This window comes from Theropithecus gelada, chromosome 2 (genome assembly GCF_003255815.1).
Source record: "Theropithecus gelada isolate Dixy chromosome 2, Tgel_1.0, whole genome shotgun sequence".
Classification (NCBI taxonomy): Eukaryota; Metazoa; Chordata; class Mammalia; order Primates; family Cercopithecidae; genus Theropithecus; species Theropithecus gelada.
Window position 1 is genome coordinate 90,077,389 of NC_037669.1, and position 19,831 is coordinate 90,097,219.

Genomic DNA, 19,831 nt, shown 5'->3' on the forward strand with positions numbered 1-19,831 from the left:
GGCTAAAACATGTTAAACTCTTGAACTTAAAAATCTGAACATGTCAAGACCAGCCTGGGCAACAGAGTGAGGCCCCATCTCTGCAGAAAATTAAAAAATTAGCCTGCACGGTGGTGTGTGCTTGTAGTCCCAGCTACTTGGAACACTAAAGCGGGAGGATCGCGTGAGCCTGGAAGGTCGAGGCTGCAGTCTCCCTAGTAGCTAGGATTATAGGCGCACGCCAACACATCTAATTTTTTTGTATTTTTGGTAGAGATGGGGTTTCACCATGTTGGCCAGACTGATCTCAAACTCCTGGACTTCAGGCAATCCACCCGCCTCGGCCTCCCAAAGTGATGGGATTATAGGCGTGAACCACCACGCCTGGCCAACCCTGCCTTAAAAAAATAAATAAATAAATAAATAAATAAATAAATAAATAAATCTGAACCTGAATGAGGGCAAGAAATAAACTGATTTCATCACCAGGCTTGACTGGCTCAGACATGCTTGACCCATCTATCCACCCAAGAATAAAGAGACACAGGACACCCATTTCTCAAGGTATTTCTTTTGTAAAGGAGCCAGATTTGGCAACTAGACTGAAAATCTTCCAAAATTCTGTACAAATGTGTAATATACAAATATACACAAGGCTTTTGCCAAGAAAAGACATCACAACAAATGACAGAGGTGGCTTTGGTGTCACATACCACCTATAGCATCTCAAACCCCTAGGAATGTGAGGGGCTGATGGACCACAACATAGGCTACACATGTAAACACGCTACATTACACTATGTACACTGAAGTATAAAAAACCCACTGTCCTCTCCGGTCTGTTCACAAGCCCTCTGGCAGGAAGGAAGGCCATTCACCAGACAACCCACATAAGGGGAACTTTTTTAAGGTGGGAGGGAGAACCCTGCAGAATGAAGTGGTTCACCCTAAGATCTATTAATAGCACAAGGCATGCCCTTAAAGAGACAGGCGGTAAGAGCGAATCCAGGAGAAGATGGACCACTTCTTGTGCTCCTTGTCATATCTCTCTCTCTCTCTCTCTCTCACTCCATCTCAGTGAACCGGGCAAACATGGCTTTCCGGACAGCATCTTTGTAGGAATCGGCACCCGACAAACCATACGCGCTGCCTTTGGCTCCTAGGCCAGCTCCCTTTAGCCGAACTTGAGCCTAGGGAAGCACAGAGACTGTCAGCTGGCAGGTGGGGTATGGGCTGCTCCACCTCTCACCATGCCCACTCCTTACCCAGCAGGACCACCCACCAGGAGACAGAAGAGAGGAAACTATATGAAGACAAGGATTTCTCCAGAAGAGACCAGGAGCAAGTTTAAGGACTGGAGGAATAAAATGGGCTACGGAACACAGGCAGATGAAGCAAATCACCCACCCCTCAATGCTTGCTCAGCAAGCATCCATGCCTAGGAAAGGGCCCCAAAGTACTCCTCTGAAGCGTGGGAAAGGCCTGGTAATTACAGGCACAGATTACACAGGACAGCTCGATGTCAGCAGAACTCACATAAACAGGATGAACATGGTCTACAAGAGTCTGACCTAAGCTGTGCTCCCAGGACAGAGCAGGGGCAATTACGGGTGGAGCTCCTGCCTAGAAAGCCAGTGGGTAGGGGCCTCTGACCCCAGGATATGATGCCTCAATGTGGGCTCTGATCAATTTAAAGATTTCTTATCATGGGTGAAAACCCTACTAAATTTTCTTTTTTTTTTTGAGACAGTCTCGCTGTTGCCCAGGCTGGAGTGCAATGGCATGATCTCGCCTCACTGCAACCTCCTCCTGCCAGGTTCAAGCAATTCTCCTGCCTCAGCCTCCTGAGTAGCTAGAATTACAGGTAAACGATGCCACGTCCAGCTAATTTTTTGTATTTTAGTAGAGACGGGGTTTCACCGTGTTGCCCAGGCTGGTCTCAAACTCCTGGGCTCAATGTATCTGCCTTGCTCTCCCAAAGTGCTGGGATTACAGGTGTGAGCTCATGCCTGTAATCTGCCCCTTCATGCTAAGGTAAAGCTGCTCCTGGGTCCCAGGCTCTATGAGTGCTCTGATCTCCTCTCTGGAACCAGCCTGTAAGCGTGGCAAACATCAAGGCCTGACCCTACTGCTTACCTCAATGGGAGCTGTAATGCCTTGGCACTTTCGTCCCAAGCCAGAGCCTTCCCGCCAGCCCATGGCCTGCAGCATCTTGTTGCCAATGTTACTGTGGTCAATGCCATCTTTGGTGGGTTGCTCGTAATTCCTGCCAGTGGCAAACACACAGTTACTTAAAACAGCCAGGGCCCCAGCTTACGAACTGGAAAATGTGCACATCACATACACAGTGCCAGCATCAAACTGCTTCTTGCGCTTGGGCTCTGGAGGTTCTGGAATGCCGTACTTCTCCCGTCTTTCTGCAGCTCGGTCTCGGTATTTCATCTATGGGAGAAAAAACACTGCTGGAAATGTTCACAGACCTCAACCTGTAACTGTCTAATGCACCTATTCAAAACTATCCCCTCAAGTATTTTTAAGTCTGGAGAATGCTTTTTTTAGACTGCTCTGAAATACCAAATTCCCTTGTTCCCCTCATCATACCTAGTCATATCTAAAATGTTAAATTTGTAGATATGAATTGTGCGGAACCGGGGCAGAACTATGTCTCCAACAAGCAGTTTTATTTAATTAGCCACCCTGTCAAGCTCTTCAACCAGCCCACTGGGCAGTGGGTACAGCCTGTGAAGAGGAAGGCAGAATTGCCCGTTCTCCTCAGCATTTGGACAGGTATACCTCCAACATTTGGAAAGGCTTATCTCCAACATCAAGGAGGCTTCCAGAGACCTGTTCAGTAGTCCCTGGGGAGGTGGAATCATAGATAACAGGGTGGGAAGGATGGGGGGAGAAGAAAAGCAAAAGCCTTAACTACAGACACGTCAGAATTATCTCGGGGTGGGAGATTTCTAACCCACTTGCTCATTTCTAACCCACAGGACTGTATTTGCATTTAAATCCCTGCCCACATGGCCGCCAACCTGCCCCAACCACCAGCACTAACTACTTGCCCACTACTATGTCACAGGCTTCACTCTTGCCTTTGTTCCCAGATCTGCTCACCATGCCCTGCCCACCCTTCCTTTCATATCACCTGCAATAACCTCATGTCCTGCTGTCTCTTGGGATTAATTTGAAGCCCCCTTCATTGCCCATGAAGGCTTCTCCAGCCAGGCCAAACTAGACTACTCTCTCCATAAAAAAAATCCAGTGTATTGAAGCAGCAAGCTCTGGCATTCAAGACTTGTGAGCAGTCTCAGCAGTGTGCTTCTGCCTTGTGAACCCTTATGATGAAGGGACAATGTGAGGTGCACAAAGCACACAGACCCTGGGTCTAGGCTGTATGAACTACAATGGTCAGATGACAAGGGTGTGACAAATCCTTCTACCCTCCCCCTGGGATCTGGAACTAAAGGCTACAAATAAAACCTAAAGGCGATTATCCCAATATCCTCTTTCTTGTGGCAGTTTCCCATTCACCTCTCTCTCCCTTAGCTCCAAGGCTTCCAGCTCCTGCTCGCTCAGCCTGGATCGTCGGTAGATATCCATGTTTTGCTATATAAAAGATTTGAAAGACACAGTAAGGACTCAGATCATCTTAATTTGAAATGTCATAACATTAGTAACATCTACTGTATTTTAAAAGCCAAAGCCCAAACAATACACAATCACATAAAAACTATAGTCTGATGTGTGTGGAGCTGCCAGACTCCCTTCACCGTCATCGGGAACAGCTTTCTGTAAGGCCGTCATTAGACAGCAAGTATATTTGGAACCATCAGGACTGTTAGGGCACTCAAACTGTCTCACTGCCTCCTCTCGCCCCCCTCAGATCAGCTCAGAGAAGCATGGCCACCTTGTGAAGGTCTGAGAGTTGCTGGTGCCTAACTAGGGCATCTTTGTTCGGGAACTGGCGCCGGCAGAGCAGACAGGCCATCTTCTTCCAGTCAGCTAGCTTCTCTTCCTCACTCTCAAGTCTTTCCACCAGCTCCTCCTCATTGTCACTGTCACCACTGTAAGCAGCAACCAGACCCCTCTGGGGACAAAAGGAAGGCAGGTCACTGGAAATGTACAGTAGGAAGATGGCGATGGCTATGTACCTGGATAAAGTAATGCCTCATCCGAAATGTTAGCAAATCTTCATTACTGTATGTCACGCTTTAGTAGTGAATCACATTTTGTCAACCGCATGTAGTAGTCAGGTCCTTAAGTGCTAGGCCTGACAGCCTCTTGGTACCAACCTTCTTGGAGCCCAAGAAATGGATTCCTGGGTGACTACCTTCTTTTTCTTTTGAGATGGAGTCTCGCTCTTTTGCCCAGGCTGGAGTGCAGTGGCGTAATCTCGGCTCACTGCAACCTCCATCTCCCAAGTTCAAGTGATTCAAGTGTCTCAGCCTCCCAAGTAGCTGGGATTACAGGCGCCTGCCACCACCCCTGGCTAATTTTTTGCATTTTTAGTAGAGATGGGGTTTCACCACGTTGGTCAGGCTGGTTTCAAGCTCCTGACCTCAAATTATCCGCCTGCCTTGGCCTCCCAAAGTGCTGGGATCACAGGTGTGAGCCACCGCGCCCAGCCTCTTTTTTAAAATGAGACAAGGTCTTGCTCACTGCCCAGGCTGGAGTGCAATGGTATGATCCCCCAAAAGTGCAGTGGCTCACTGCAGCCTTGATCACCTGGGCTCAAGCAATTCTCTTACCTCAGCCTCCCAAGTAGCTAGGATTACAGATGCATGCCACCACACCCAGCTAATTTGTTTCTAATTTTTAGTAGAGACAAAGTCTTGCAATGTTACCTAGACCGAGTGACTATTTTCAAACCACTGACCACACATAAAAATCCCAAATACAACATATCAGAATAATGGCCCACCCAGACCGGTATCTATCTAGTAAAACAAGCTTTTTCTTGTCTTTTTTTTTCTTTTTTTTTTGAGACGGAGTCTCGCTCTGACGCCCAGGCTGGAGTGCAGTGGCCTGATCTCAGCTCACTGCAAGCTCCGCCTCCCGGGTTTACGCCATTCTCCTGCCTCAGCCTCCCGAGTAGCTGGGACTACAGGCGCCGGCCACCGCGCCCGGCTAGTTTTTTGTATTTTTTAGTAGAGACGGGGTTTCACCGTGTTAGCCAGGATGGTCTCGATCTCCTGACCTCGTGATCCGCCCGTCTCGGCCTCCCAAAGTGCTGGGATTACAGGCTTGAGCCACCGCGCCCGGCCCGCTTTTTCTTGTCTTAATTTTCTCTTTCCAGACCATTAAAACTCTCTACTCACAGATGCAATGAAACTTAATTAACTGAGCTTAGGAATTGAAGCTTCTTTTGTCGCTCCATCTCATCTGCTGTCACAGAAAACAAAGCCCCGAACATGGAATCTATGTGCGGAAACTGCTCCAATACCCACCAACAGAGATCACATTCAGTTTTAAGTAGGAATCACATTAGCCAAGATGCAGCTGAGCCTTAAAGTGAAACACAAACCACAGATAGGGTCTTTAAAACACTGGTGGTACTCCCTTACTTTGAGGGGATTCTCCTCATCTCCATTTCGCACCAATTCTGGGATGAGCTGCTGCCTTTCAGCTAAGGCTCCCTGGGAAACAGAGGACAAGCCATGAGCCTCAAGTTTTAGGTAAGTTCCCATCATGACATACTGGCCATGCCTGCTATTACCTTCTTCTCAAAGAGAGCAAAACCAGCGTCTGCTGCAGCAGATTCTCTCCTTTCTTCTTCCCTCAAGGAATTGACAGGCTGAAAGCTATTTTTAAAGTTTTCTTTCTGCTTATTCAAACTCTTAGCCCAGCGTTCCATGTCTTTGGCGATCTAATGTCAAACAACAAACACCAACGAAAACACATTTAGTTCCCTGTGCCATGAGAACGAGCCATTAAGGATCTTATCTCAACTATATGCCCTGTAACAAACCCCTTTTACTCTTACTTCCACCTACAAATATTTCCATTAGATGCTATCACATATAACCAAAGTCATTCATAAATACTGCTTGAAAAGCTTTGAGATTTCCAGGGCTTTTTTCCCTAAGTACACAGGTTAACTGACAGTCAAGATATGGTAACAATAAAAAACTGCAAAATGCTCTAAGAACTTAGTATGAATAAAACATAGAGCCCAATTTTTAAGAATCCAAATAATACTGACATAAATGCTACAACCCCCAAACCAAGAGTTCAGCCCAGTACCTCAATGAGAGAAATATGGGTCATGTTCTGACCTGCTGGGCTGTTTTGCTCTTGGGTTTCTCCTTCTTCTCTTTCCCCTCTTTTGCAGGAGGCAGGCCCGTCTGCTGGTGGGAGCTAGACTCTGCAGCTGGCACGTAGGTCTCTTTCTCCCCATCCCAGTAAAGGTACTGCTGGGTTAAGGAATTATAGTAGTACTACAAAATAACAAAGAAAAAACAATTAATGCAGACTTTCCACTACGTCAGTCGATTAAATAAATATTTCGTTAAAAAAAAAAAAAGATCCCAGAAAGGACCCTTGGCACACCTTGGTATAGGTAAACATGATGAACCACCTAGTGAAGAAGTGTGACACTGCTAGAATAAAAATAGAATATGGTTTATTTAAAAAGTTTAGTTCCCAGCCAGGCGCAGTGGCTCGTGCCTGTAATCCTAGCACTTTGGGAGGTGGCGGTGGGAGGATCACCTGAGGTCAGGAGTTCGAGACCAGCCTGGCCAACATGGTGAAAACTCATCTCTACTAAAAATACAAAAATTAGCTGGGCATGACGGCACGCCTGTAATCCCAGCTACTCAGAAGGCTGAGGCAAGAGAATAGCTTCAACCTGGGAGATGGGGGTGGCAGTGAGCCAAGATCGCACCACTGCACTCCAGCCTGGGCAACAGAGTAAGACTCTGTCTCAAAAAAATAAAAATAAAATAAAAATAAAAAAAGTCTAGTTCCCATTAATCTAATCCCTGGGCCTACCTAGAGGGCACCCAAAGAGCAATTTGTCTCACTCTGTTCCACAGACTGTTTACGTAAACCAGGCAGCCAGAACAGGTGGGCGTGTCATGGAGTTCAGACATCTGCCATGACAACAGCTCATCATTGGGCCCATCCACGTAGAATTCTTTGGATACCAGGCAACCACACACAGGGTGTAAACACTACCTCAGAGCTGGAAGGAGGTGTTGGTGAAGAGACCCAAGCTCAACAGGAATTGCAACAGAGGAGAGGTGTCACATATCCTCTTCTTCTCCTTTATTTTCTAGTCGCTCACTCTATCTACTCAACAGGGACCCAGGAGACAGTGTCTGTCTCTTCTGGGTAAGGTGGTGTGGCTAACAGACACAACTTCTAAGGCCACCAAAGAGAACTGACAGGGAAATAAATGGCCAGGCTTCACAAACGAGAGAAGTGGAAGAGGCATGCAGAGGCTTGGCCTGCTTAGGTAGGTCGCACACAGCTTCACACTTCAATCTCTCAGAAACCACAACCTATCAATATCAAGTTCCTGTTAAAAATACTTATTTTACTGCTCTATATATACAGCTCCCGCTCACAAATAGTTATTTATGGGGTGTTAAAGTTGTTTTTCCCTTTTAAAAGTTATATATGCCACCAAAAATAAAACATCACTCCATACATCTGCTAAATTCTACCCTTAAGAATACACAGGGAACCAAAGTAAAGGATGCAGGACACAAAAGGTCATCTATTGTCTGACTCCACTTATATGAAATATCAAGAACAGAGGGCTGGGCGCAGTGGCTCATGCCTGTAATCCTGGCACTTTGAGGGCCGAGGTAGGTGGATCACATAAGGTCAGGAGCTCGAGACCAGCCTGGCAAACAAGGTGAAACCCTGTCTCGACTACAAAAATTAGCTGGGTGTGGTGGGCGCTTGTAATCCCAGCTACCAGCTACTTGGGAGATTGAGGCAGGAACATTGCTTGAACCCAGGAGGCGGAGGCTGCAGTAAGCCAAGTTTGTGCCACAAAAAAAAAAAAAAAAAAAAAAGGAAATCCATGGAGACAGAGAGTAGATTAGTAGTTACAGGAGGGGAGCACAGAATGGGGAGTGTTTAACAGGTACAGGGTTTCTTCTTGGAGTGATGAAAATGTTCTGAGATTACACAGTGGTAACAGTTACACAACACTGTGAATATACTAAGAGCCACTGATTTGTACACTCTAAAAAGTTAAAACAGTGAATTTAATACGGAGAAAAAGTATGATTTAAAATTTCTAGCTAGGTCTTTCCATAAATTGTAACTTGATAAAATAATCTATGGCAACAGAAATCAAAATAGTGGTTACTGAAGACAGAGGTTACTGACCAGCAATGGGCATGGGGATTAGGCAGGCTGGGAATAAGTGGGTGGCGTATATACACATGTAATATACAAATGTATATACATGTAAACATTCAAAGAATTGCACATTTCTGTTTTGTGTATTTTTCTGTGTGTATATTATACCTCAAAACATTTTTTAACCCTAAAATTAAAACTTACCAATTTCCAAATAAAAACTACATTTTGGTGGCTTTGAAGAAGTTAAAACTAATCTGAGTCATATATTCTTTTGCAGGAAATATTTCATTTTACGCCTCATAAATGCACTAAGCAAAACTAAAATACTTCTAGTGAAACTGAAGAGGAAAGCAGCGCATTTACTTGCGAGTTGGGGTCATAATAGAGCCCTGTTGTCGGATCATAGTAATATCCTGAAGATTCATCATACTGGTAAGTGGACGTGTCAGGTACTGCTGCAAAAACAAAATCCAGCATACAGTCATTCCAGGTAAGAAAATGGCTTTATTTCAAATTCTAAGCCAGTGAGATGCAGCAGGCCTAATGTTTCTTCTCTGTCTCACATCCCCAAGTGTCCCTCTGACACCCGCAAAGGGAGAACTCTCATTAAACAAAGACAACAACTAGGACCTTCCAACTGTCAACAGCCCCATGAGGTTTGGCTTACCATATTTGGTACCAGGAACTACACCAGTAGGGGAAGCGGCTGGGGCCTGTGTACTTGTGCTAGTGCTAGGCTGTGCTTCCTCAGTCTGGAAAGAACAGCAGCTTCAATATAATTTCAACTGTAAAGCCTTTTAAGAGAGCTAAATCACTGCAATCATCCAGAAGGAAGGGCTCCCCTGACAGACACACTGTAGCAATAATCTAAGGCAATCCCTCAGCAAAACACATGTTGACAACTTTCCTGCTTTGTTTTTCAAGACGGAGTCTTGCTCTGTTGCCCAAACTGGACTGCAGTGGCACAATCTTGGCTCACTGCAACCTCCGTCTCCGGGGTTCAAGCAATTCTCCTGCCTCAGCCTCCCGAGTAGCTGGGATTACAGGCATGTGCCACCACGCCCAGCTAATTTTTGTATTTTTAGTAGAGACGGGGTTTCACCATGTTGGCCAGGCTGGTCTTGAACTCCTGACTCTGTGATCCGCCCGCCTTGGCCTCCCAAAGTGCTGGGATTACAGGCGTGAGCCACCGCGCCCAGCGACAACTTACTTTTTTTTTTTGAGACGGAGTCTCGCTCTGTCGCCCAGGCTGGAGTGCAGTGGCACCATCTTGGCTCACTGCAAGCTCTGCCTCCCAGGTTCACGCCATTCTCCTGCCTCAGCCTCCCGAGTAGCTGGGACTACAGGCGCCTGCCACCACGCCCGGCTAATGTTTTTTTTATTTTTAGCAGAGACGGGGTTTCACCACGTTAGCCAGGATGGTCTTGATCTCCTAACCTTGTGATCCACCCGCCTCGGCCTCCCAAAGTGCTGGGATTACAGGCGCAAGCCACTGTGCCCGGCCCCGGCGACAACTTTCTAAAGGTCAAGTTGAAGCATGCATACAGTATAAATACACAGTTGAAATTTTATATTTAAAATATATATGCACATATATATCATAAGGTTAGTATTTTAAGACAACAGAAAGAAATAAGGTTGAAGTATGTATTACTCAATCCTGGCTCATATAACAAGGAACGGGTAATACTTGAATACTTGTACAGCAAAACAAAATTTCCCCATCAGCCACGAGTTCTGTATATAGGACAACAGGATTACCGGAGAGCCAGGTGGATTGGAGGTTTGATTATACAGCTGAGGACTCTGGGACACTACAGCCGCTGAGGTGGTGGTCACTGCTGTGCCTGATGATAAACACAAGGGTTAGGGAAAGCCAAGGCACTGAACGCCAACACAAACATCTTTATTTGTAATGCCCAATCTAGCTTTCTTCTGTCATTGTGTATGTCGGTTTTTCATAAGCTAATTCCCACTAAGTACCCTGGAATCTATAATATTTTCATTTTCTTTTAATTCTACTAGATGTGATACACAAAGTTAAGGATTCTGTATCATGGCTAAGAAAAGAGAAGAGGCTGGGCGTGGTGGCTCACGCCTGTAATCCCAGCAATTTGGGAGGCTGAGGTAAGCGGATCACGAAGTCAGGAGATTGAGACCATCCTGACTAACATGGTGAAACCCCGTCTCTACTAAAAATACAAAAAATTAGCCAGGCGTGGTGGCAGGCGCCTGTAGTCCCAGTTACTCAGGAGGCTGAGGCAGGAGAATGGCGTGAACCCGGGAGATGGAGCTTGCAGTGAGCCGAGATTGCACCACTGCACTCCAGCCTGGGCGACAGAGCGAGACTCCATCTCAAAAAAAAAAGAAAAAGAAAGAGAGAGAAGAAAGGATCTATATCTGCTTTGGGGTTGAGAAAGATTTAACTCACAAGTCTTTTAAAATCCTGATACAAAAATTAAAGCCAAGGTTTTTTTTTTTTTTTTTGAGACGGAGTCTCGCTCTGTCGCCCAAGCTGGAGTGCAGTGGCCGGATTTCAGCTCACTGCAAGCTCCGCCTCCCGAGTTTACGCCATTCTCCTGCCTCAGCCTCCCGAGTAGCTGGGACTACAGGCGCCCGCCACCACGCCCGGCTAGTTTTTTGTATTTTTTAGTAGAGATGGGGTTTCACCATGTTAGCCAGGATGGTCTCGATCTCCTGACCTTGTGATCCGCCCGTCTTGGCCTCCCAAAGTGCTGGGATTACAGGCTTGAGCCACTGCGCCCGGCCAAGCCCAGGTTTCTTAGAGTGGCTCTTCTGATTGATGTCTGAGCACCAGACTCCAGGGCCACATCCTCTCTGCTCACCTGAACTTATGTGGGCACCCATGACTCCTAACACAGAGAAGGGAAATACAGAGTTGAATTGCAAGAATTTAAACTCATCACAACATGGTCTCTAAGACCTTGTATTAACTCTTGGTGTACACATATAACCGCAATCTTCCCCAGAACCTTGGGTACATGACGACAGCCCTGAATATGCCCCCTACATTCTTTTTTTTTTTCCCTGAGATGGAGTCTCACTCTGTCGCCCAGGCTGGAGTGCAGTGGCGCAATTTCGGCTCACTGCAATCTCTGCCGCTTGGGTTCAAGCAATTCTCTCGTCTCAGCCTCCCGAGTAGCTGGGATTACAGGCGTCTGCCACCGCACCTGGCTAATTTTTGTAGTTTTAGTTGAGATGGGGTTTCACCATGTTGGCCAGGCTGGTCTTGAACTCCTGACCTCGTGATCCACCTGCCTTGGCCTCCCAAAGTGCTGGGATTACAGGAGTGAGCCACCGTGCCCAGCCATGCCCCCTACAATCTTACAGAGAAATGGGCTTGCAGCTTTTGGTCCAGTTAGGACATTTAATCGTATTTCTTCAACCGTAAGTGCTTAAACAAAAGTTAAAAGGGAGATGAAGTTTACTACCTGATGCAGATGATGCATCAGATTCCAATCCTCCAGCTTGTTGTTGATAAAACTGCTGATAATCCTGTGAGTACTGAAGAAAAGTCCACCATTAAAGCTGCTATTCTCAGACACACTCTGAAAGACTCTAAGGTGGATGCTGCTAAAATCTACCTACCTGGGCATATTGGGCATAGCCATCTTGACCTGGCTGCAGATAACTGTAGTCAACACTGCCTCCTTCACCACTTTGAGACTACAAAATGTCAAAATGAGACAAAGACAAATTTAGTGGGCATTAAAGAAAAAAATTCAGAAGTCCCTAAAAATAAGCTCGTATTGCTGGGCGCCGTGGCTCATGACTATAATCGAGCAGTTTGGGAGGCTTAGGTGGGTGGACCACCTGAGGTCAGGAGTTCAAGACCGGCCTGGCCAACGTGGTGAAATCCTGTCTCTACTAAAATACAAAAATTAGGCAGGTGTGGTGGCAGGCGCCTGTAATCCCAGCTACTCAAGAGGCTGAGACAGAAGAATCGCTTGAACCCGGAAGGTGGAGCTTGTGGGTGAGCCAAGATCACACCATTGCACTCCAGCCTGGGTGACAAGAGTGACACTCTGTCTCGGAAAAAAAAAAAAAAAAAGAGAGCTCGTATCTCGAGTACCACTACAGGAGAGGTCATGTCTATGAATCTGGGCACCACCACCACCACCATACTACCTTGAGCAAAAAGATCCTCGATCTTACCTGGGTGGATGACCACTGAGCAGCAGCAATAGCTGTACTAGCTACAGAGAAGGCGCTGACGCGGTTACCATCTGAGAGGACCAAGTCTCTGAAACCACAAAGATCCAATCATGTGATTCTATCTCAGTATTCCCACAATTAGTGCCCCTACACCACCAAGGAAACTGATTTACTCCACCCTTTGTCAGGTCTCAAATGCCAGCAAGGCCACATTTCATAGTGGGAGGGCTCTTCATGGGGAAATTCCTCAGTAAGCATGTGGCCTTATAGTATCATTGTTCTATCTTGTAACCTGCCATCTAATAAAGCATTTTTTTCGATGTGCAATTATACTAAAAAAGGGAAATTTACAATGCTAGAGTTAAGCACTATATACATGAAATTATTAGCACGCTGTTCTGGAAGGAATGCATTATTTCTGGATGGGTTAGCACTATACTGCTGCAGTTTGCAAAGCATGTGTTCTCAACCCATCTGCCATGCTTGCCTTTCTCCTGATCTGAAACCATTTCAGGCAACTTCATCAACTGATTATAGAGGATAGGAGGGAATAATCACTAAAAGAAGACAAACGTGTCCCTCCTGGCCTTGGCAATCAGGGAAGATCACAGTGTCTCAACATACTTGGGGTACATACAGGCTTGGCATTCAGTTAGCACACTGTACAGATGTGCAGATGCAGTAGTTTGAAACAAGGACAATGAAGCCACTCACTTTCTGGCACTTTTGGCAAAATCAACCCCAATAGTTTTGCCATCAATTTTCAAAGGAGGATGGAGACTCTGTAATATCTGAAGCAGCTGAGAAGCATCCTGAAGGAGAATGTGAAGAAAAAAATTTGTAATGTAATTAAAAATCTCTCCCCACCATCTACCCCATTCAAAGAAATAGTTTTCTATATACAAAAAAAAAATTAATTAATTCCTTATTGTGTTTGCAGATATGAAACCTCAAGAAAGGAATATCTCTCTTTCCTCTAAGATGTGAAGGTTTCCAGTATTACCAAAAGAGCAAATGCTAAACCAATCTAGTTATGCACATGTACCCTACAACTTAAAGTATAATAATAATAAATAAATTAAAAAAAAACAAAAAAACAAAAAAACAAAGTACATCTAGCACTTTGGGAGGCCGAGGTGAGCAGATCACTTCAAGTCAGGAGTTCGAGACCAGCCTGGCCAACGTGGCAAATACCTGTCTCTACTAAAAATACAAAAATTAGCTGGGGGTAGTGGTGGGCACCTGTAATCCCAGCTACTCAGGAGGCTGAGGCAGGAGAATCCCTTGAACCCTGGAGGCAGAGGTTGCAGTGATCCGAGATGGTGCCACTGCACTCCAGCCTGGGTGACAGAGACTCCATCCCAAAAAAGAACAACAACAAAAAACCAAGTACAAAGGACTAAACTGTGGCTCAAAAAATTCTGCCAGTTGCCTATACTGAAGTCATCAGTCCTGTAATTTAGCAGTGCAAAAACTGTCATTATGGAGCCTTGCATCTTGGGCTTCAGGAGCCTCAGACGTGGTTTCAAAACTGGATGAACCACATTTGCCTCTTAAAGCTGTTTCTTTTAAAAAGGAAAGAATCGATAAGAACCTCACCATTGCAGAAGACAGCTGCACAAATGCGAAGCCTCTGTTTTGCTGGGTCTGTTTGTCTTTTATGAGGCGGATGTTATTGACTGCTAAAGACGCGTAAGGAGACAGTGCTGTCATGATGGAATCCACCACAGTGTGCGGAGCTATGTTCCGAAGAATGATCGCTAGGGGTAAACGAGACAAATGACATACACACGCATTCCCACCACCAATGCACCAATGTTTTCCAAGACAGCGTCAAGTACAAACAAATAAATCCATTTGGGACGTTCCTAGTGTATTTTCTACCCTGACATGGAGAAGATTCTAAAAATCCAATCTTTTAAGGGACAACCTGAAGCTGCTGCTGCTCCTTAAAAAAGCGTAGAACAGAAATTTCCAACTGAGGTCAATTTTTTTTTTTTTTTTTTTGAGACAGAGTCTCGCTCTGTTGCCCAGGCTGAAGTGCAGTGGTGCGATCTTGGCTCACTGCAAGCTCCGCCTCCCGGGTTCATGCCATTGTCCTGCCTCAGCCTCCCAAGTAGCTGGGATTACAGGTGTGTGCCACCACATCTGGCTAATTTTTTTTTTTTGGAGACGGAGTCTTGCTCTGTCGCCCAGGCTGGAGTGCAGTGGCCGGATCTCAGCTCACTGCAAGCTCCGCCTCCCGGGTTTACGCCATTCTCCTGCCTCAGCCTCCCAAGTAGCTGGGACTACAGGCGCCTGCCACCTCGCCCGGCTAGTTTTTTGTATTTTTTAGTAGAGACGGGGTTTCACTGTGTTAGCCAAGATGGTCTCGATCTCCTGACCTCGTGATCCGCCCGTCTCGGCCTCCCAAAGTGCTGGGATTACAGGCTTGAGCCACCGCGCCCGGCCAAATTTTTTGTATTTTTAGTACAGACAGGGTTTCACCATGTTAGCCAGGATGGTCTCGATCTCCTGACAACTGCGGTCAATTTTTAACATGAAGACCAAAAGATCATGTATGAACTTACTATCACAGTAGTAATCCACAGACTGAACCGACTCTGTGGTTCCAGGAGGCACTTCCTGTTCAGAGTCTAGAAGGGAAAGTGATCCAATTAAAGACAAACAACTAATGTATTTTCACCAAAGAAATACATTAAAAACCCCACAAGTTTTTATTTTAACCAAACAAAACAATCATTTTTTAATTTAAAAAAATTTTTTTTATTATTATCATTTTTTTGAGATGGAGTCTCGCTCTGTCGCCCAGGCTAGAGTGCAGTGGCCAGATCTCAGCTCACTGCAAGTTCTGCCTCCCCGGTTTACGCCATTCTCCTGCCTCAGCCTCCCGAGTAGCTGGGACTACAGGCGCCCGCCACCTTGCCCGGCTAGTTTTTTTGTATTTTTTTAGTAGAGACGGGGTTTCACCATGTTAGCCAGGATGGTCTCAATCTCCTGACCTCGTGATCCGCCCGTCTCGGCCTCCCAAAGTGCTGGGATTACAAGCTTGAGCCACCGTGCCCGGCCCATTTTTTTCTTTTTTAAGCATTTGTGCCTATAGTAAAACCTCACTAATTGTCACATGGTTAACAGAGAATGCAAACTTTGGGCCACAGTGGGACTGACACTACCCTGTACTAAAGAAAGGCAGATGCAGAATGCAAACCAGGTGAGCAGACTTGATTCTAGAAAACAAAAGAACTTTTTGTGCTCTCACAATCATGAGCAGCATTACCTAAGGGAAAAGATTTAAAGAAATCAGACAAGTTGTTTAAGTACACTAAAATCTATACGTTTCCTCAAGCTCACAGTTAACAACCCTATCTGTCAGATTTTTGTTTTGGTTTTTGGGAGGCAGGGTCTTGTTTGTTGCCTAGGCTGGAGTGCACTGGTATGACCATAGCTCACTGCAGCCTTCAACTCCTGGACTCAAGCAATCCTCTTACCTAAGCCTCCTGAGTAGCTAGGACTACAGGTGTGTGCCACCACACCCCAGATAATTTAAAATTTCTTTTTTTTTTGTAGAGGCAGGGTCTTGCTATCTCTTGCCAGGCTGGTATTGAACTAATATCTCAAGTGATCTTCCCACCTTGGCCTTGCAAAGTGGTGGGGTTACATTGAGCCACCGCTTCCTGCCCCAGTTAGTCAGGTTTTAATGCATATTGCAAACAGCTGAATCCAGTCTTACCAAACTTGTCTGCTCCACATCGGAAGCATTTTAGTCTTTTCCTGAAATTGTTAAGGCAGCACTGAAAAAAAAAGTTTTATCTGTAATTATTTCTCACATTAGGCCAGGCTTTCTAGTAACAATAACAGTGGGGCCATGGGGTAGGTCCCAGTAACTAACAGAAAAGCAGAAAGTCTCGTGTAGCTGAGACATGGGGACATAATCTAAAAATTCAGAAGGTAACACTGTTAAAATCTCCCAAGAAAAACAAAGTTTGTTGTATGTTGAAGAAGAATCCCATTACTATCAAGCCGAGGAAAGGGTTTAGTTAATTTGAAAACTCTACAGCAAGCCACTGGTGGAGTTCTTCCTTGTATCAACAGAGCACTATACATCCCATCCTATATAAACAAACACAAGGTAAACTAACCACTGTCTAGTCCCCTACTGGACAGGGGACAGAGTTTGAGCACTCTCAAAATATCAGTGTCAACATTCAAGTTCAAAATGGTAAACCTTATATAACTTTAGCAGGGTTCTCAACTATTGTGGTTAATACAGTTAAGAGACTATGCCAAAAACTGAGAGCTCTAGAATTCAATAAACAGTAACATGACACACACCTAAAATCTTAATCACTGGGCTTAAAACCTGCATCTTTTTTGTTTTTTTGAGACAGAGTCTTACTCTGTCACCCAGGCTAGAGTGCAGTGGCGCGATCTTGGCTCATTGCATCCTCTGCCTTCCATCTTCAAGAGATTCTCCTGCCTCAGCCTCCGAGTAGCTGGGATTACAGGCATGCACCATGATGCCCGGCTAATTTTTGTATTTTCAGTAGAGACGGGGTTTTGCCATGTTGGCCAGGTTGGTCTCGAACTCCTGGCCTCAAGCAATCCACCCGCCTTGGCTTCCCAAAGTGCTGGGATTACAGGCGTGACCCACCATGCCTGGCAGAACATGCATCTTAATAAACGAAATCTCTAGTTCTATCATCCAATACCAGTGTAGGAGGACCCACGGAAAGTTACAAACCATGAATATTACTGGTGACTGAGTACTAATTTCCTTGTTTGGACAGTCAAATAAACAAACAGAAAAAACAGCAATATCCTAAAGGAGTTTTGTCTATTTGGGAAGAACATATGCTTACCTTGTTACAAAGCCAATCTTCAAACTTAGGTCTGGGATTGCTATAATGCATTGCAATGTGCTTTCCTTGAATCACCAACTTTTTCTGTAAGAAAAGAAGTAATTAGTTATTCCCATTGTGAGGAACATGTGTCCATTTTCCCAGGGCAGAGCACACTTCGGAAAAATCAGTGCTCTGGAATTAAATGGACAACATACGGGGAGGACCAACCACCGCCACCTATACTCTGCCCATCCAATCCTTCAGATAGGCAGTAAGAGAATGGGATGCGGAGTAAAGGTAAACGGAGTCAGGGAATGCTGAGAAAGCTGTCAAACACTAAACGCTGACTTGCACCAGGCGGTGTCTCCAGCAGAGACAGAAGTCCTAACATTCAGCATTGACAGGCTGCCTGAGTGTGACAGTCTACTTCAAAAAGCAGAAGACACAATTCTCTCAGTTCTGAGATGGTCTCCTACTTTTGCCCTTAGCATGGTGTCCTTGGGCTTCGCTTCACCTTTCCCCAGTCCCCCATCCTTATGCAAAGTAAAAGCCTTTACATTTCTCCTGCACCGCCCCCACTCCCCGACCTTCTGCTTCAAGATGTGTCCTTTGGGGGGAAAGGGAGGGGAACTCATTTTTAAAGGGAATCTGGTTACAATTCTTTCTCAGGAGGGACTATTCTGAATGCCACCAACTCTAAAACAGCTAAATGAGATTTTTTTTTTTTTCCTGTCAACTGCAACCATGTCATGTCCTAGGTGACAGATGTGTTTTTCACTAAAATGGATGGTACTCTCTTCAAGGTGAGTAACCAGGAGGCCAGTGAAGTTTCTTCAGGGGGGTAGGAAAAGGTCATAAATGCATATACCTTCTCATCCTTCAGGTCAACCATGTGACCACAAGGACTTAACTTTGAATCAGTCTAGCCGAGAGTATACCTAGCACCTACCCCTAAAGAGCCTTCATTTAACAGGAGTATCTTTTCTTTTTCTTGGGGTGGGGGGATCGAGGGTGGGGGTGGTTTGACACTATCAGAAGAGAAGGTGGTTAGAGATCCAGATTTTAAAAAGGAGTCTAACCCCTCTAAACATACATACTGTTGAGCAATTTGGTTCTTGCAAATCCTGGAAGATTTAAGACATGCTGTGAATTTTGTCTCTGCAATATCTAAAGGCAAGACTGCATGTCTGGCCAGGAGAGAAAAAGCTGAAGGGCCATCCACTCACTGTGATATACAGAAGTAAAAATAAAAAAGCTGGGAGATATGTCAATAGATCATCCCACTAGGAGGGATGTGTGCTGGGAGACTCCAAACTACCAGTGAGTCCCTAATCCTACTGGCCTTTTATTTCTGGAGTGAATTTGAACTGTAATGTGTTATACAGTAACATAGCTTTGTATACATTAAAATTGTGGAGACTTTTAAATGTCTTACAGGTTTTAGTTTCTTAGGAGTTTTAAACTCCTAGGTTAGTCATTCTGACATATCCACTGCATCAAACAATGCTATCATGTCAAGAAAGCAGACTCACATGAACCTTGTGTATGTTCTGGATTTACTAGGATGGTATCTACGGTATGAAATGAATGAAGCTCTACTTTTTATAAAATCAGGTTGTGATTTCTGGATTAGGAAAATGAGAGGCTTAAAAACTTTAACAGATCAGTCAATCAAAGTGATACCCTCATTAGTGAGGCTTGTTATAAATGATAATATTACCAATCAAAGAATGTAACTCTTATTCAGGATTCATCGATGACTCAAATCACAGAATGCTGCAGAAAAGCAAGATAATGAGTCAAGCAAACATCCCAGAATGCACTTGGTTAAAGGCATTCAATAATGTGCCTTGGAGTTCTTGCAAAAAATGTTATTTAAGTGCCAAGCACTGAACATTATCTTGACAAACTGAAGAACACTTCAGTTAATACTACCTCGAAGAACCATCAATGACTTGCTTTGAACAGACTATAAAAGGCATTCTCAGGGAGATTAGAATGTTAATGCCACTCTAACTAGATTAGACAGCAGCAGGACACCACTCCCAGGCTAATCTCATCAGACTTATTGTTCATAAATTCCACTAGGTCCTTAAATATTCCCTGAAGACCCGTCTGAGCAGCTATGCCTCCAGGAGGCTTTGTGGTCTTCAGGCAGAAATAAGGAATTACTTATAAAAATGCTTGCCACAGACTTTCATTATGTTCTCTTCACTGTCAAATGGAGAGTTTGATATATGAAGCTTACTCTCAATGGACATAATGAATAGGAATATAACCAAGTAGAAAAAAGGGAAACATTAAGATGTTTTAGTGATTACCAGACAGGTATTCAGTAGGTAACAAAGCCCTGCCAGGTAGGTAGCCATGTTTAAAGGCAGAACAAATTCTACAATGAAGTCTTTGGAACTGTACTTATTCTAGTAACGTCAATTTTAATATATACAAAGCTTTTCTTTTTTTAAAAAAGTCACTCCTTTGGAACAAACCACTCCTTCAACCTTTTTTTTAAA

At 44.8% G+C, this 19,831-nt stretch overlaps 1 protein-coding gene across 1 annotated transcript in view; it reads right to left on the reverse strand.

The window, feature by feature from the left end:
* Positions 1-530: 530 nt before the first annotated feature.
* RBM5 (RNA binding motif protein 5) overlaps positions 531-19,831 on the reverse strand; it is a 33,479-nt gene continuing 14,178 nt past the window's right edge. The window contains exons 7-25 of the mRNA XM_025377762.1: positions 17,337-17,420; positions 16,208-16,268; positions 15,048-15,113; positions 14,077-14,237; positions 13,192-13,289; positions 12,478-12,565; positions 11,911-11,988; positions 11,754-11,826; positions 10,063-10,148; positions 8,969-9,053; positions 8,665-8,756; positions 6,258-6,419; positions 5,699-5,848; positions 5,547-5,618; positions 3,890-4,069; positions 3,514-3,588; positions 2,324-2,421; positions 2,116-2,245; positions 531-1,169 (exon numbers count right to left, since the gene is read on the reverse strand). Coding sequence (XP_025233547.1) covers positions 1,044-1,169; positions 2,116-2,245; positions 2,324-2,421; positions 3,514-3,588; positions 3,890-4,069; positions 5,547-5,618; positions 5,699-5,848; positions 6,258-6,419; positions 8,665-8,756; positions 8,969-9,053; positions 10,063-10,148; positions 11,754-11,826; positions 11,911-11,988; positions 12,478-12,565; positions 13,192-13,289; positions 14,077-14,237; positions 15,048-15,113; positions 16,208-16,268; positions 17,337-17,420 — 1,965 coding nt within the window. The 3' untranslated portion in view covers positions 531-1,043. The remainder of the gene's footprint in view (positions 1,170-2,115; positions 2,246-2,323; positions 2,422-3,513; positions 3,589-3,889; positions 4,070-5,546; positions 5,619-5,698; positions 5,849-6,257; positions 6,420-8,664; positions 8,757-8,968; positions 9,054-10,062; positions 10,149-11,753; positions 11,827-11,910; positions 11,989-12,477; positions 12,566-13,191; positions 13,290-14,076; positions 14,238-15,047; positions 15,114-16,207; positions 16,269-17,336; positions 17,421-19,831) is intronic.